Source organism: Rhineura floridana, chromosome 2 (assembly GCF_030035675.1).
Source record: "Rhineura floridana isolate rRhiFlo1 chromosome 2, rRhiFlo1.hap2, whole genome shotgun sequence".
In the NCBI taxonomy this organism is placed as follows: Eukaryota; Metazoa; Chordata; class Lepidosauria; order Squamata; family Rhineuridae; genus Rhineura; species Rhineura floridana.
Window position 1 is genome coordinate 191,805,158 of NC_084481.1, and position 18,093 is coordinate 191,823,250.

At 42.8% G+C, this 18,093-nt stretch overlaps 1 protein-coding gene and 1 long non-coding RNA gene across 6 annotated transcripts in view; one reads left to right on the top strand and one right to left on the bottom strand.

Moving 5' to 3' along the window:
- LOC133377536 (uncharacterized) overlaps positions 1-18,093 on the bottom strand; it is an 86,661-nt gene that overhangs the window by 47,106 nt on the left and 21,462 nt on the right. The gene's annotated exons all lie outside the window — the stretch shown is intronic.
- BATF (basic leucine zipper ATF-like transcription factor) lies at positions 712-9,440 on the top strand. Its single transcript, XM_061613232.1, has 3 exons — positions 712-1,223; positions 3,099-3,203; positions 8,242-9,440. Exons 1-3 carry the CDS (start codon positions 1,158-1,160, stop codon positions 8,449-8,451), a joined length of 381 nt encoding a protein of 126 aa, XP_061469216.1. The 5' UTR covers positions 712-1,157; the 3' UTR covers positions 8,452-9,440.

Here is an 18,093-nt window from a genome sequence, read left to right on the forward strand (position 1 = left end):
CGAACTCTGGTCTCCCAGGTCGTAGTCCAACACCTTAACCACTGCACCACACTGGCTCTCTTTGCTTACATAGGTGCCTGCAGATATACAGATTTTTTTTAAAAAAAATCACATTGTTTTTATCATTACTGAATACTGCATTTTACTCGCTTGGAGTTTTCACTGGAAATTTTATTGTGATGGCCTGTACAAAATGTATCCGGACTAAACTGCTTTTCTTCTTCTCCTGCCATAAGGCTCCTTCCAGTAGCGTAGTGGCAAATTCAGAAGTGCAAAGTTCCTTCATGATAGTCACGCTACATCCCCTCACAGCCAAGCCCCCTCTTCTGCTTTCCCTAAACTCCCTTGCTCTTCCTGTTGTCTCGCGAGTCCACATTCTACCACAACAGACATCCCTAGAAGCCAATCAGCATGAAAAGGGAGGCTGTGTGTTAGCTACTGAGAAGAGTCTTCTCAGTGATGGACTCGCCTCCTTTAACTCTGATTGGCTCCAATCAGCACGAAAGGACAAGGACTCTTCTCAGTGGCTAACATGCTCCCTTTTCATGCTGATTGGCTCATACATAGGAACCTGGGTGGGACCCTGCTCCCTAAAAAAGTACTAGGTTTATGACCTCCTGCAACCCTGGACGACTACACCCCTGGATCCTTCACAAATAATCTTGTGAAGCTTATTGCTTCTCATTCTGGTGTTTGCAACGCAGGCAAAACCACTCTTGCTCTTTTGCTAACTGCCTGAAGTTATTCGGGTTTTTTTTTCTTTTCAGACTATTTTTATTTTCCCAGAGGTGATCTCTCTCTCTCTCACTCACACACACACTCTCTCTCTCTCTCTCTCTCTCTGTAACTTTTAATCTTCGGAGTTTCCGCCCATGTGACTTTCAGTTGAGTCCCCTTCCAGCTTCCGAGAAACGACAGCAGCTAAGAAGTTCTAAAGAGAGGGAGTGATCAGAGTGAGGTGCAGACTCTACAAGGAGGAGAACGTAGACAGCTGGCAGTGACCGTGGGAGAGTGGCAAAGAAAATAACCAACAAAGCAGAAGAAGAAAGACTGGAGGAAAGAGTCCAAGTCAAAGAAAAAAAAGGTGGTGGTGGAAATCACCAAGGACTTAAAAGAAGCAAGAGAGGAAAGACCACAGGCAGGGGGAGCTGTAAGCCATGCCCCATAGCTCTGACAGCAGCGATTCCAGCAGCTTCAGCCAGTCCTCTTCATCCAGCAAACAGGTACAGTTTGGGCAATTGCTTCTGAGATAATGTTAATGTTCTCTTTTTCTCCTGTGTCCTTGAGTTATGGCATGACATATAGAAAGTCAACAGGTGCAGCATTCCACAGCATGGAGATCAAGTGCTGGGAGAAAGCTTCACCTACTGCATTTCTGTCTGATTATGCGAAAGGCACAGGAGCTATGCCAGAAATAAAATATGAACTCTAGTTGGCACTGTCTTTCCACTTTGCCAGACTCTTCCATTTGTCTTATGTGCTGAAGGAGAGCAAGAGAGAATGAATTAATGATAGATGGAAAGAAACATTCAGTGCTATTGGGTTTTCTATAGAGCTTTCAAGGAAGTGATTTAGGGAGAAAACCCATTTAAGAACTAGAAAATCAAAAATAAGAGTCTAGGCACTCATGCAATGCAGAACAGTTAAAGCAGTGCAGGAGCGGAATGAGACGGCATAGTGACACTGTTGCAGAAAAGCATAGCAAATGTCATTGATGAATGTCACAGTAGAAGAACTGTTTACAGGGATGTAGTATAAAATCTTCCCATCTACTTGGCACTGGTCAAACCTTGGCTGAAGGATGCTATTGACAGCCAGCAGTGTGTGGTGGTTAGAATGTCAGACTAGGACCTGGTTCAAATCTCCACTCAACCATGAAGCTTGCTGGGTGACCTTGGGCCAGCCACAGTCTCTCAGCCTAACCTACCTCACAAGGTTGTTGTGAGGATAAAATAGAAGGGAAGAACCATGTACACTACCTTGAGCTCATTGGAGGAAAGGTGGAATATAAATGCTATAATAATATTATCTCTGGGGTGAAGCCAGAGCCGCTAGAGAGAAGAAAATTTGGAGGAGAGCAAAGTGTTTAGGTCTTCTCAAGGAAAGGTTGAAAGAGTGAAGGTTGCCTCCCCCAACCTGAGATATAAGTTTTAAAATACTGAGATGGAGACCAAATATTTACCGTCTTAGGAACAGGGCCTTAAAACTAAAACAAAATGTACTTTAGCCTGTATGCAAAGAGTTCTTAGGCTTATATATTAAAGGACATGATGGGGGGAGGAACCCTACAAGAAAGATTCATTGAAGATTATCCAAGGAAAGTATAAAATTACATCATTGGATTTTTTTTTTAAAGGGAGGCAGACACATGGCCAGGGACATGAGTGAATCATTTATTTATCTTGCATTTACATCCCACCTTCCTTCCATCATAGAAACCAAGGCAGCGTGCATATGAGACCGAGGCAGTCAGTCACCCATCAAGACAAACAGACCCAGACCTGCTTAGCTTTGCAAAGTGGTAGTCCCATGTGCCTTCAGACTATACTGTAGGTCCATGACTAGGTTGGAATTGGTAACTGGGACTCTTATATCAAACCCAGTACCCTAGTTCAGAGATGGGAAATCTGTGGCTCTTCAAATGTTGTTGGACTACAGCAAGGCTAATGGTCAGAGATGACTGGAGTTGTAGCCTAGCAACATCTGGAGGGCACCAGTTTCCCGCCCCTGCTCTAGTTAACGGAATGTAAGACAAACACTCTGAATGTTTTCTGAAATGTACTGAGTGTTCCAAAAGGATTGTTGCTCTTCTTTAATATGTAATGTAATTATCTCAGTATGGGGGTGTTCTGCTTGATCCTTTTGCTGGACTTTTCTGTATTAGGGATTTGGGCAAGTTTGTAGAAGGGGAGTTCTTCCACCAATCTATTTGTGTTTCTACCATGAAGACAACAGAGTAGGAGAGATTATTGCTGAGAAGAATGTTTCCTTCTTTCTGCTTTGCATCCTAACGCTGGTCTTCTATGTGATATCTTTAGATGTAGGTGGAAAGATGCTGTTCCTGTTGTCATATTTGTTCCTTGTATTTTTTCCCCCAGGAGTCTTCTGATGATATGAGAAAAGTACAAAGAAGAGAAAAGAATCGCATTGCAGCCCAGAAGAGCCGACAGAAACAGACAATGAAAGCAGATACCTTGCACATGGTAGGAACGTCCATTATATACCTACCTGGCATTAGGTCGATTTCATACAAACAGCAGATGTGGTGGTGAAACTGTTCCTGGACCGTACCATCAAAGACTGCAGGTAGACTGACTGAGTGTTCCTCCTTGTAAAAGTTCTTTTTTGTATAATCCAATATTCAATTTACTGTTGCTTTAGCAGTCTGCTATAGCAACATCTCTTCAGATAGAAAACTAGGGAGATGAGTTGTAGCCTAGCTAGTGTTGTATATGCAAGTTTTTTTTCCCAAAGGGGAGTATTAAGTCATGCACCATCTGCAAATAAAACAGTCCAGAAACAGGTCTCCTTCCTCAACTGCTGTTTGTATGAATCAAACCAAAGTCGGTTTAAGGGACATGCTTCACACAGCAGAATCAGTCTATAGACAAGTATAATGGAAAAGTGCATACTGTATTTCCCCCCCAAATATGTTTACTTGTGATTAGATTGTTTTGTAATTATTTTTCAGGAAATTTTATCTGTGCTAATATTTAGGAGAGGGGTGGGCAACCATTGGATTTGTCACTCCCCCACTGCCTGAATGGGGTCCCCAACAGATTATCCCCGACAGGAAAAAGACTCCTGATTTATGGGGATATAGCAGGCAAATCACTAGATCCGTTCTCCTTTAGAATAGTTTTTCCTTTCCTTACATCAGCGATTATACCAACTTATCTAAGTATTTTATACACTTAGTAACACAGATACCAGAACTTATCCAGAGCATATGCCCTGCATTCCGTGGTATACTCTATATGTGGTGAGGTGAGCACATGCACCCCTATAACTGCCTCATATATGGTAATGCCTGTACTCAGCACTGTGTTAAAAGTAAGCAGCAATCGCAACCAAAGAGTACAAGCGCATATATGCCATTCTGGGGGCCCTGGTGATAGAAGCTGAATGCTGTGACCAAACAGCTAGTGGGTGGTAAATAGCTCCTGAGCTGTACAACTTCAAGACTTGCAGGTAGGAGAATCAAATGGCTGCATCCAACTCCCTATACAATTTTCCCTGCATGTAGTAATCAAGGTATCGAGTTCTCACCTAGCCTTCTCTCTGATATGCTAGTTCTGTGTGTGCAGGGAAATCTTTTCATTGGAAAGCATTCAACCATGCAATTCTCCATCTGGTGTGGTATGTTCCAAGAACAGTTTTAGCCCCTCATTACTCTTTTTTTTGTCTGAGCTAGGCCTGTGACTCAGCTCTGTGCAAGACCACTTGCATTAATGGCTAATTTCATTGTTTGTGGTCCCCAAATTGCTGAAACTGGCCACAGTTGCCTGTAGGGCTGTGAGCATGCTGGGGGGAAAGCAGTATGTGTACAACAAGAGCAACAGTGGAGGGATGTAGGTTAGTACCAGAGGACAGGCATTGCATGCACAAGGTCCCAGATTCAATACCCAGCATCTCCAAGGGGGCTCGGAGAGACCCCTGCCTGAAACCCCAGAAATCTGCTGCCAGTCAGGGTAGACAGTACTGAGCTAGATGGACCAGTGGTTGACCTGTTGCTTGGTAGCTTCCTAGTGAGATAATGCAGAATTCAATGATGCCACCTTTGAAAAAGCATATACCAGCAATATGCCATATAACCATTCTTGCACAGTTTGTCACAACAGACTTCAGTGTGAGCTGGGCTACAAAGGAAAGCACTTTTGTTCTCCGTAAGAAATGATTTCCCAACGTTTTTGAATCTGCCAGAAGAGATGCTCCCCTGCTCTTCTCGTCTGATTAATTTCTCCATTATGTTGTTGCTTTCCCCAGCTGCTTGAAAGAAACGAGCAAGACTTTCCTTCTAGGGCAGTAACTGTCTTCCTGTGGCAGGTGGTTTTTCTAGTTGTGGCAGTTATTGACACCCCCCCCCCCGAGGCCTATGCTCTCTCGGGTCAGGATGTCTCTGTGGCCTAGGCCGAGGAAATCTGAGTGTATGAACAGGGTTTGGTGAGAGGCAGTGAGAACCTGTGGCGGAGGGTATGCCTGTTGTCATTTCTCATAAGTTGCTGGCTGAGGAGAGAGCGTGGCCGAGGGCTGAAAATGTCACCCGCTATCAGCATGGGGCCTGCTTCCCTGCTTGGGTTTGCCCAGAAGATGAGGTTACAGGAAAAAAACGTCAGTCAGTCAGCCTGGAAACTCTACAGAATAGCTTGCGAAAAGGCTATGAACCCCACCCACACAGACCCTTTTCCACTTCACATATTTTAATACCACTCTTTACACTCTGCAGTCAGAATAGAGGCTGGTTAATAAAAACCTCCCGCCTGAATTGTGGCAAGAAAAAAAGAGCATGTTTTGGCTCATAAGGTGGGGAAATAATACCCTCCCTTCTGCTTTTTTGAGGCCTAGCAGACTTGGAACAAAGTAATAGGAAGAGGCTTTTAAGTGAAAATCATGACACCTCTTGCTCAGTATCTCTTTATATACATGTGACTGAATTTACGTTATCAGAGGTGTAGTTATCTAGGGTCTTGTGGGTCTTAGACCTCTTACTTTTTTGGGAGCAAGATCCCAGCAGGGTCCATTTGTCTTAAGTGTCCGTTCTTGCTTACTGGAGCCAATGAGAGTGAAAGGAGACAAGTCAGTCACTGAGAAGACTCTTCTCAGTAGCTAGCACACTCCCCTTCAGTTTTAGTATGGCAACCAGAAAGGGAAATTGAGTAAAGAAAGTTCCTTACTTTTCAGCATCTTAGTCAATCTGCCCATGTACATGCACAGAAAAGAGTAGATCTAGCTTAAAGGCAACACATGGAGGGCTATGCATTGATCATTGCAATGCATCACTAAAGGAAAGTACTCCAAATAAAGTAAGAGACTGAAAGTTCATTTTATTATATAATCTTAGAAGGTTGTATATGAAAGGGGAGTGGCTGTGAGGAGGTGTTGTGTGACTATCATGAAGGGACCCTGCACTTCTGAATTTGCCACTACACTACTGCATGTTATAAAAGGGATCTGGGTGATATACCCTGTGGAAGGTCATAATCTTTAATTTTTAAAAATATATTGTTCTATTTATATCCCACAATTCCTCCAAGGAATTCATTGTGGCATACATATCTCTCCACCTCCCTTTTTTATCCTCACAACAATCCTGTGAGGTAGGTTAGGTTCAGAGACAATGACTGGCCCAAGGTCATCCAGTGAGTTTCACGACTGAGTGGGGATTGCCAGGTCTCGCAGGTTCTAGACTGACACTCTGGCTGACTACAATATGTATTCATGTGGAAACCCATAGCATGACCAAAGCTCTCCACACATCTAAGTGAGCCACCATTCTTGGTAGCAATTCCTGTGACCATGGTGACAGGAAATAGTGACACCGTGACTGGGAACTGACACCAGCCAACCTCAGAGATTATCACTTCATTTGTTGAGGAGCAAGTAATTACAGGATGCACTCCTTCCCCTGCCTTCTTTTTAACTCCTGGCTCTGAGGAACAGAAGCCAACCGAGTTGCGCAGGATTAGCTGGGGATACACCTCCTCTCTCCCCTGCAGGGAAAGATGAACAGGAATAATTCTGCTAATCTAGACCGAGCTAAATCACTTCTACCCTCCCCTTTCTGTTTCAGAGCCAAACCAGACTTGGCATTAAATGTGCCTTTGCATTTAACATGAAAGATTTTTTTTTAAAAAAAATGCAAATAGTACCAGCTGGGGGCGGGGCAGAGTAATAATTATCTGGATCTTAGCAGGTGGGGGAGGGGGAATTTAACCATTTCCTCCCCTCTTGCTACAGTCCTGAGGAAAATCCCTCCTCTGAAATTGATATTTGCATTAAAAGGAAATTCCCCCACTGGTGCCTCAGAGAGGAAGAAAGAGAATGTTTTATCCTGGTCACACAGAAGGCAGCAGGATGCAAGCTAAGGCCCCTTTCTCCTCCTCTTAGCTGCAAGCATCAACTTGATTTTCATAATGCACGCTATTAGAGATACAGCCAGTATCTTCACCTGATCTAAACTCATAATTAATTAACTACTCTCCATCTTACAGTGAGATCTTGCTTTCCTTTATTCCTATCCCCAATGGATCCTTTCCCTGAGTTTTTCTCACTTTTACTTTTTACTCGCGTGTCCTCTGTTGAACCTTGGTTACTCATTTAGGCTCCACACTGATAATGGTATATAAAAAACAAACTTATTCAACAGGATTATATACAGATTTTTGGCAGGGCTCTAAAACACAGGCCTGCATGCAGCAGGGGTTTTTATCCCTCAGCAGAAAAGGAGGAGAGAGTCTAGGCTGTATTTAAGGGTTATTTAAGTGCACTGTTAATTCACTACTTTGATATAACACAACTGTGTACCCTGGAAGCCTCTGTTCATGCATAAATATACCACTAATTGTTTTGATGCACTATATGTTCACATAGCTTCCCTTCTTACTCCACTTTTCTTTATATATGGCTGTTAGGAAGCCATATTGTCCAGATTTCTTATATAGTTTGCCAATACAAGGAAAGGAGAATCCCTAGTCAAGGACAGGCTACCTGAAGACCAGATCCTATTTAATCTGTTGCAGGTGTGAGGAACCTTTTTTTCTGTCAAATATCACATTCCCTCAGCAGTAATCTGTCAGGAGGGCCAGAGCCAGCGGTGGGCAGAAGTTAACTGTGGATGGGGCCAGAATGAAAAAGTGGGTGGGTCATTTATTCTCTCACTCTGTCTCTGGTCACATACACACCATAGATTTCAAGCACATGGCTTCCCCCAAAGAATCATGGGAACTGTAGTTTCTTAAGGGTGCTGGGAATTGTACCTCTGAGTAAACTACAATTCCCAGGATTCTTTGGGGGAAGAGCTATCTGCTTTAAATGTATAGCTTGAATGTGACCTCTCTCTCTCTGCTTTCCTTTTTATCCCAGTTTTTTCTCCACCATGTCACCTATATGAAATTAGTCCAAGAGCCTCATTTGGCCCTTGGCCACTTGTTGCCCCACTCTGATCTCTTGATTTCCCCATGTTCTTTCCCACTGTGGGCCTATGGTTTTGAACTGATTTTCATATATATATTTTCTTTAAAGGAGAGTCAAGACTTGGAGAGACAGAATGCTGCTTTACGCCGGGAGATCAAACAGCTGACAGATGAACTGAAACACTTCTCAGCCATGCTGAATTCCCATGAGACTCACTGCTCCATCCTCCACACGCAATCCCCAGCTCCCTCCGAAGTGCTTTATGCTCCACTCCCCTTCCCCCAGACCCACATCAGCTCCCAGTGTTTCCAGCACTGAGTTCAGTTACTAGGACTAGGGGAAAGTTTGCAGACTCCGTGCCTGGACAGAAATGCGAGCACTGATGCGCTTCACTATTATGGACAGTTTGGGGGTATTCCAATGCATATATCTGACTATGACAGACACTGCTGTGAATAAGGAGTAAAAATGTCAGTAGGATTTAACCCTTGTGCAGAAACTGGGGCTAACCTACAGAATATTTTGTTTGTGAGTTAAATGTAGAGCAAAAAGGGTGCCACTGTAGTTCTGTTGTTTGCACTGAAATTCTCATAACAGAGCCTTGTATGATATGAAAGTGTGTAAAATGTACTGTATACTGTTCTAGTGGCTCTATAACTGGTGAGCTTGGGGAGGAGAGGATAGAAGCAGGACGCATTGCACTATTTTTAATAAAGTTTTTTAAAAGTGTAATATTTTATTTTTAAAATCTGACTTGACTGTCACTTGTATATTATGTACAGAGTAAGAAACAAGACAGGAAAAACTGGGCAAGGAAGCCGTTATAGATTATGACTGCATATTCAGGTCAAAATAAATGTTCCATTAACTACACAATTAACTATGGGGTGCATGTGGATTTAATTTTTTTGCTAAACAGCAGCTCAGGGGAGCCCAGTCAGGATTAGGACTACAGTGTGGGGGACAGGAAATGTAGCCCTCTGCCCCAGCAATGGTCCTCAGAGATTATCACCCACCCACCTAATTCTGGCTGCTTAGATGGCTAGTTGTCAGGCTCCCCACTATCACAAGAGCTTCTGTTCCTTGAATGCTAGTATGGAACCACTATTCCACTTCATAGATTACAGCAGCAGGCCATACATACACCTGTGGAACAGATTACTGGTGTTGTGCTGGGGAGCTCTTGAAGATAGCTTCAATGTGGAAAAAGGGCCTGAGAAACGCTTGTTCAAACTTCTGTCAGGGAAGGGGAAAGAAGTGACAAGCCTATTAAATTCCTGATATGTACTTGTGGGTTTTAAGAAGCTGTTCCCATTCCGTATCCCACGGGTTTTCTCAGTGGTCTTGCTGTTCTGAGGAGGATTTGAAGCTGTAGAAATCCTGAGCTGCAACACAATTTAGTAGAACATCTACCCTGTTTTCTTCCAGGAAGATTCTTGTCTGAGAAGCTTCTATAACCAGGGAACATATTGTCCTTGTGCTGTGGAACAAAAGCCACTGATGCACAAACAACGGTTACCACCAGGGTTCTCCCCCACTGCCCCGGTTATGTCTTGTTTGTCTTGCACAGTAGACACCAAAAGCAGGGACAGGCTCCTCCAAGCCTCTCTAACTGGCCCTTGGAACTCTACCCAGGCCACACCTCTTACTGCCCCTGCTTCACATCCTCCTTGAGTGGTTTTGCCCTTGACCTCTGACCGTTCCTCTTGCTCACTTGGGTGGAGGATAGAGAGGGATGTGTGAATGTGTTTAGAAGCTACCTTCCTGTACAAGTTTTGCATTAATTGCCCACTGTTGCCTCTGGCCCTGCCCACCACTGGTATATAGCCCCCAGAACATTGCCCAGATGGGAATGTGGCCCTTGGCTGAAAAAGGGGTTCCCCATCCCTGCCTTAAAGCATGGCGACAATTGGTGTTGGAAAGCCCCATGAAATGCCCCTTGGCTGCTTTGAAATACCCATTTATAGCAGGTGGCGAACTATAAGACATTCATACAAAAACTTCTAGTGAAACGTCTTGCCTATAAATAAAAAAGCTCTCTCAGGTAGACATCTTAGGAAGCTGCCTTATTTGGTCCATCGAGGAAAGTACTGTATACATTGACTGCCAGTTAGTGACTTTGCAGGCTTTCCCAACTTTTGAGTCCCCACATGTTGCTGGACTACAACTCTGATCAGCCCCAGGCAGCATGGCCAATTGTCAGGAATTATGGGAACTGTAGTTGCAGACAGCAGTCTTTCCTGGCCCTACCTGAAGTTTATTTTTATTTATTAAAATAATTTATATACCACTTGATACCATTGTTTCTAAGCAGTGTAAGGACCGGATCTGGGTCCTCTTACATTGAAAGCATGTGCTCTACCGTGAGCTATGGCCCTTCCCGCTATTCTGAGGTAAGTGTTCTCAGTGGAATTAGAAGCCAGAGATGAGAATTGGTAAAATGAGGCCTTATATGGCAAGCAATGGTCACTCTGAAGGAAGAATTTGTTAGGATGCCAAGGTATAAGGAGGTTAAGAATCAGGAGATCAAACTGATCTGAACTTCAAGTAAATAGAATCAAACAAGCAAGCATGTAATGGATTGTAGAACCCAGGAGAATGGACAGCATGAGAATGGAGGTGGGGGAAATGCAAGGAAAGAGCAAAACTAGATACAAAATGCAGTGGGGTACCTAGTGTATTGGACACCCAGAGCGGATCATTTTTTAACACCCCCCTCTATACGACAAAATTATTTTCAGTAATAATCATGAAATGAAACAACAATTAGGGCCAGAAAAGAAACTGAGACAGTGAAATTTTTCTTTTACTGAACTTTGTATATATAATCATGCCAGTAAAAATAATAATAAATAAATAAATATTACAGTATAAAAAGGGGGGAAAGTAATGGATTAATACCTTTTAATTACATTAATGTGTTTTTTTTTAAAAGGGGCAAAAGTTATACCTACATATTGAAAACTTTGAAGTGTGACCAGTGGGGTATGTACTTACCGACCCTCTGTCATCCCTGCATTATGGTGTGTATAGAGTTTGCTGATACATAAATATTGATGGCTAGAAGAGTGACACTTAAAGTGGCCTCCAAAGGTGCATTTATGCCCTCATAGGCACAGGAACACCAAATGTCCACATTGGTTTATATACCTGCGTGTGTGCGCACATGTACAAGTACAAAGCCCCTTGTGTCCACATCCACAGTGCCGGCACCCTGACTGAGCTGAGAAATGATCACCCAGCCCACAAACGCACCTGCACAAAGTTTGTGGTCTCTTCCCACATGCAAAAAGAGGCAGGCAAGGGTGTGTTGTCCCCGTGGCCGTGTTCAACGGAAGGTAGCTTCACGCATCCACACATCCAGTGGTGTCACTAGGGGGGTGCGGGGTGTGTGGACTGCACCAGGTGACACCATCAGAGGGGGGTGACTCTCAGCTTTAATTTAAAAAAAAATTAAGTTTCTAGGTGGTCTGGTTCTCGAGATATACATAAAAACATCAGCCACCCCCGTTAAATCTTTTTTTAAACTACTGTATAGCACTTCGTAGCTTTAACCCCGCCCGTTCAGGATTGCAGCCAATCAGTGAAGTGTTTGTTTGACCTGTGGCAGTGTCTAGTAAACCTCATTGCAAGGCCAGAAAATAGTGGTTCCCCCCCCGTTTATCTAAAAATCTCATAAATTGGGTAAGTATATATATTTCAGTTTTTTCCCCTCTTGTGTGTAGGAGTCAGATCCTGGGCAGTGTTTTGAAAACCTTCCCAATACTTGCTTTTGTGGGGGTAAAAGCATTGCTAATCCCATATCTCCAGAGTAAATCCCATTGAATTCAATAGGATTTACTTTTGAGTAGACATGGTTATGAACGTGCTGAAAATCAATGGGACTTTGGAGTGAATGTAAAAAAGAATTGTGTTTGTGTTGTCTTTCTGTCCCCCCCTCCTCCAGTCCTATTTTAAAGCAAGTAGGCAGGGCTTACTTAGGTATTACAGTTTTTATTCTGTAGGAAACTAATACTGATTTTTCTGCAATGACCAACTGGTTTGACAATAAACTATTATATGGGCTGTATGTATTTATACATCTGCAGTGTGTGTGTGTAGTCTTTCCAACAACCCTGTGAGGTAGGGTTGGAAACCAAGGCAGCTCACAACAAGAAATAAAGCCATTTAAAATCCAATAACCATAAAGCAAGAATAAACAGTTGGAAAACAGCCTAAAGAGGCATGATTCTGAATTTTGGGTTGGGTGAATGAAGTTTATTTATTTATTATTTGATTTATATCCCACCCTTCCTCCCAGTAGGAGCCCAGGGCGGCAAACAAAAGCATCAAAACACTTTAAAACATCATAAAAACAGATTTTAAAATATATTAAGACATCTTTGAAAATATTTTTTAAAAGCTTAATTTTTTTTTTAAAAGAAAGAAAAGGCTTAAAAACATATTAAAAAGCAATTCCAACACAGACTCAGACTTGGATAAGGTCTCAACTTAAAAGAACAAGTTGAAAGAACAAGTTCCTTATCACTTGAGGCTGTAGTTCTCTGCACACTTCCCAGTTTGAGTAAGCCCCATTGAATACATTGGGACTTGCTTCTGAGTAAACAAACATCGGATTGCACTATAAATATATTTAAAGATTGTGTAATTCATAAACATATTTGAGAGTCATGTTTATATAAATATTTCTTCATACTGTGTCCCAATAAGTATTTGATTTCACACTATGGTTGTAGATGATTTTTTCCTCTACATTTTAAGTGTGCCCTTCTTCCTGGGGGTGGTCATGGTTCTCTGTTGTTTTCATCCTGAGGGGAGGATAGGCTGAGAGATGGTGAGTAGCACATTTAAGGTCTTTTCACCTCCCCCCCCTTTTTTATTTGTATTTATTTTATATTTCTCCAATATCTTCCCCTGGCTGTTTTTATGTATTTTAAATATTTTTAGATTAAATAAATAGGAAATCATAATTGTGAACCTCCCTAAAAGCAATTTACCTATCCTTACGTTTTGGCAAAGTGATGGTGTGGAGGCATGCTGGTAGAACAAGAGACCATGTTTGAGGCATGTTATAAGGTGTTTGAGGACTTTGTCACACATTACTTTTTGAGACCTGTAGATTCATGTTGGAAAGAACACGTGCACGTATTGAATGGTGGCTTGGGTGCTGTTTTTTCAGTCTACGTTGCATGCGTAGTGAAGGTGATACATCATCTGGCAGCTAGCTTCATAACGGGAGAATGAAAAACATTTGGATCACCATTCATTTGTTTACTTTTCTCACTATTGAGAACACTTCATATATTACTTTTTCATACACAGAAATGTAATCTTTGTATAGGAAAAAGTATTTTGTAAAATGTGAAGGGCAGTGGCTGCCCAGTCAGTATAACCACTGTACAAGATCTACTCAGCCACTGTAATTACCTTTTGGTTTTGAGTGCCCTTTTGTCTGGGTCTTGGTTCAGGTGTGTATCCAACTTTGATGTGCTTATGGAAGGGGTGTGCAAGTAGTGCCCCCCCCAAGTGTGGAGGCTTGGACAAACATTGTGTTATGGAAAACCAAAGTCTGTGTGAAAGTACGTATTTGGGAATGCCATCAGTGTAATCCTAAACACACTTAATAAATAATGTCGAACTTGCACGTCACAAAATATATTACGGTCATGTCCATAAGCACCAGGAGGGTAGTCGCCCAGGGGATCTTAGTCCCTCTGCTTTTTTGGGAGCAGGGTCCCTATGTCTCCAAGTATCCTACAGTCAGCATGAAAAAGGAGTGTGTCACTGAGAAGAGTCTTCTAGTATGCTTCCTTGCCTTTTCTGCAGATTGGAGCCAATCAGAGTGAAAGAAGGTGAGTCAGCCACTGAGAAGACTCTTCTCAGTTGCTAATGCTCTTCACTTTCATGCTGATTGACTCCTAGAGATGTTTGTTGTTGTGAGAATGCATTAACAAAGATCTCATTCTTAATCCAGGAGCAAAAAAGGGTGTACGTGGCTGTAACTATCATGAAGGGACCCTGCAGCTCTGAATTTTCTACTAAACAACTGATAAATACCTATGTAACTTTGTGTCTGGAGACTTATTATTAAGAATCACTTTCCATAATTGTAAGGAGGTGTGTCCACACGCAAGCATCCCAGGCCCCTAAATGAGGGGAGAGAGCAGCATAGGGACATAAGCAGGTGTCTTATTCCAGGGGTTCCCAAACCTTTCTTCTACATAGACCACTTGAAAATTGCTGAGAGTCTGAAAGTATCTGAAAATTTACTATGGGCATATGCAAGATAATTAACTCCCATTAGTAATAACAGCAAGAATTTGAGCTGTGCGTATGATATTGTAATTTAAAGGTGTAATTTTAATTTTGCTAGTTGTTTATGTCACTACTATTGCCATTACATTCAGTGATATACAGGAATTACGATTTACGAGTAACATTAGCACAAAAAACATTACTAAGGATTCTGTATGGTCCGATACGGGAGGAGGTCCATGGGGGTGACACCATGAGTTACCGCACCGGGTGACACCAACCCTAGTGATGCCACTGCACACATCTGGGCATTCACCTGCCCGCACGTGTCTTCCAGCTTGCTGCCTGCTGGAGAGCCATCTTTTCCTGCCTGCCGCAGGCTCTGGAATGCACAGCGGTGGGAGAGGAGGGCAGGCAGCGCTCAGCGCCCTGCCGGTTCCAGGGAGTTCCTCCGGTGCAAAGGGGCTGACCTCTCCCCCCCAATGGCCGCCCCTTGCGCTAGAGGAAGGGAAGGACCCTATTGTTGGCCCTAATACTTATGGGGTTGTATAGGAGCCAGCAAATATAAAAAACCCACCACAACCACTTCTCTAAAAGAAACCCAATCCCTTCAAAAGAGGTTACAGGTGGCCCCTTGTTCCAGATGCACCAAGATCACCCCCAGGAACAGAGGCAGGGACATGTCTGAGAGGAAGCAGAGAACTAGATGTGCAGCCAGGCCCCTCATGTGATCTGGACTGGGGCTCTGATGACAGGCTAGGAACATGTGAAAAAGCAGTTCCTGCTATAAAGCTGTTTCGTATTTATAGGCAAAAGAGTAAGAACTTAAAGAAAGCCCTGCTGGATCAGGCCACTGGCCTATCTAGTCCAGCATCCTGTTCTCACAGTGGCCAACCAGATGCCTATGGGAAGCTCGCAACCAAGACCTGAGTGCAACAGCACTCTTTGCTCCTGTACTTTCCCAGCAACTGGAATTCAGAGCATGTTGCCTCTGACAATGGAGGTAAACCACAGCCATAATTGATAGTAGCCACTGATAGCCTGATTTTGTGTTAATTTGTCTATTCTTCTTTTAAAGGCATCAAACTTAGTGGCTGTCTTGTGGGAGGTATATTGAGGGGAGCGGGGTATATTGAGGGGAGCGGGGTATATTGAGGGTGACTGACAAATCCAAATGCAGTTTTATGTTTCTACTCTCATCGGTATTTTCCAGCATAGAAACAAAAAACCCGTGTTGCGTGATAACCCAATATAATAATAAAAACCAGAAAAACTGCAAACTAAAACATATGGCACGACTTAGTTACTTTCATCCAGGATTGTGCCACTAAGAAACATGTCAACCTGCCAATGTTTAAATCAAAATATTGATATTATGATCCCTTCTTTAGAATATTCTGTAGCCTCAAGCACCTAATTGGAATTAACAGGAATTCTGGTCTCGTTCTCATTTTAACTAAGGTGAGCCAACATACTTCTCACATGCAGACTCAGGTCTGTAATACCACAAGGGCAGGGGAAGTGCCACAGCTCAGAGGTAGTGCATCTGGTTTGCCTGCAGAAGGTCCCTGGTTCAATCCCTGGCATCTCCAGGTAAGGGTGGGAGAGACTCCTGCCTGAAACCCTGAAGAGACACTGTCAGTCACTGCAGACAGTACTGAGCTAGATAGACCAGTGGTTTGACTTGGTATAAGGCAGCTTCCTATGAGTTTACACTACCTTTCACGCTGGCATTTTGCTTAAGGTGCCAATGATTTTCATTACACATTTTATTCCGGGTAGGTAAACCTGGTTAACACAAAACATGCTGCTTTCCAACATCTTGACAAATACTATAGCATAGAACTAACTGAGGCTTATGAAGGTCAGAGCTTCTGAGAAAGTAAATGGGTAACTTAAATATTTATTTAGGAAAAACAGCCAAGCACACACATACGCACACAAAAATTAAATTAGTGAAACACTAAAATGCATTCCAGCTAGCCAGAGCTTGGAAAAGTTACTTTTTTGAACTACAACTCCCATCAGCCCAATCCAGTGGCCATGCTGGCTGGGGCTGATGGGAGTTGTAGTTCACAAAAAGTAACTTTTCCAAGCTCTGCAGCTAGCATAGCTGTCCATCAGTGTAGTTTGGAGTACAGAAAAACCAAAATCAAGACCAGTAGTTATAAAAGTAATTTTAATTTACTTTTAATTCACCTCAAAAAAGATATTGTAGAGTTGGAAAAGGTTAAAAAGGGCAACAAAGATGACCAAGGGAATGGAGCAATTCCATTAACAACAACCCACCCTTCATCCTAAGGTTCCAGAGCAGGTTACAACAGTTTTACACACATAATTAAAAACAAAAACCAACCTAAACATAACAGAAAATAGGGTGGGTCCTAAAAGTATGGATATCAGGTGTTGAAGGCCAGGGTAAAGAGGTGCATCTTCAGCATTTGCTGAAAGCTGCACAATGAAGTTACCAAATGCACCTTGATGGGAAAGGAGTTCCACAGCTTAGGAGCTGCCACAGAGGATGCCCTCTCCCGGGCCACCACCTTCCAAACTTCTGAGGGTGGCGGAATTACCAAAACGGCCCCCTCTGCTGTTCTCAGCACCGGAGAGGGTCTGTAGGGAAGGAGGTAGTCTTTCAGATATTTGGGACCTAGGGCATTTAGGGCATTAAACACTAACGTGAGCACCTTGAACTGAGCCCAGAAACCAACTATGAGGAAAGATTGCAGTATTTGAGGGTTTATAGTTTAGAGAAAAGGTGGCTAAGAGGTGACATGATAGTTCATAAAATTATGCACAGCATGTAGAAAGTGGATAGAGAGAAGTTTTTGTCCCTCTCTCATAACACCAGAATTCATGCAATGAAGCTGGAAGATTCAGGACAGACAAAAGTTTAACAAAGTACTGCACTTCTTCACACAGCACATAGTTAAGCTATAGAACTTTGCTCCTAGAGGAGGCAGTAACGGCCATCAATTTGGACAGCTTTAAAAGGGGATTAGACAATCTCATGGAGGATAACGGTATCAATGGCTATTAGCCACAATAGCTATGCTCTGCCTCCACGTTCAGAGACAGTATGCTTCTGAATACTAGTTGCTGGAAATCGCAAGGGGGAGAGTGCTCTTGTGCTTGCAATCTTCCCATGGGCATCTGTTTGACCACTATGACAACAAGAAGCTAGACTAGATACGCCACTGGCCTTATCCAGCAGGCTCTTTTTATGTTCTTTGAATCAAGCTTCTTTTCTCCATCAGAGAGAGACAGCTGTTCCTGCCTTCACACAGCCATGAAAGGAGTTGTAAAATCAAAACTATCCCATCTGTGGTAGTGAGGCCTAATATGCAGCATATTCCAGCTTTGTGGAGCTACACTCTTATCCTAACTACATTTACTTGGGAGCAAATCCTACAGAGCCCAAGAGATCTGCTTCCAAGTAAGCATGTACTGTATAAAATGCAGCCTTTATGTACATGCTGACATCTATTGGCCTTAAGGAGAACTGCAGTAGTAATGTTTCAGAGGGTTAACTTTTTTAACAGTACAATTCTATACATGTTGACTTAGAAGTCAGTCACACTAAGCTCATTCAGGCTCACTCCCAAGTAAATGTGCATTTCTGATTCAGCATACTCAGATCAGATAACAGTTACTCATCTTATGGCAGACTATGATAATTGGGTGATGACTAATTCTTTATCGCTC

Excerpts from the sequence above, each read along its gene's own strand:
- BATF (XM_061613232.1), top strand. The coding sequence starts at position 1,158 with ATGCCCCATAGCTCTGACAGCAGCGATTCCAGCAGCTTCAGCCAGTCC. Across the intron at positions 1,224-3,098 it reads CCTCTTCATCCAGCAAACAG|GAGTCTTCTGATGATATGAG; the intron begins GTACAGTTTGGG and ends TTTTTCCCCCAG. Across the intron at positions 3,204-8,241 it reads AAGCAGATACCTTGCACATG|GAGAGTCAAGACTTGGAGAG; the intron begins GTAGGAACGTCC and ends TTTTCTTTAAAG.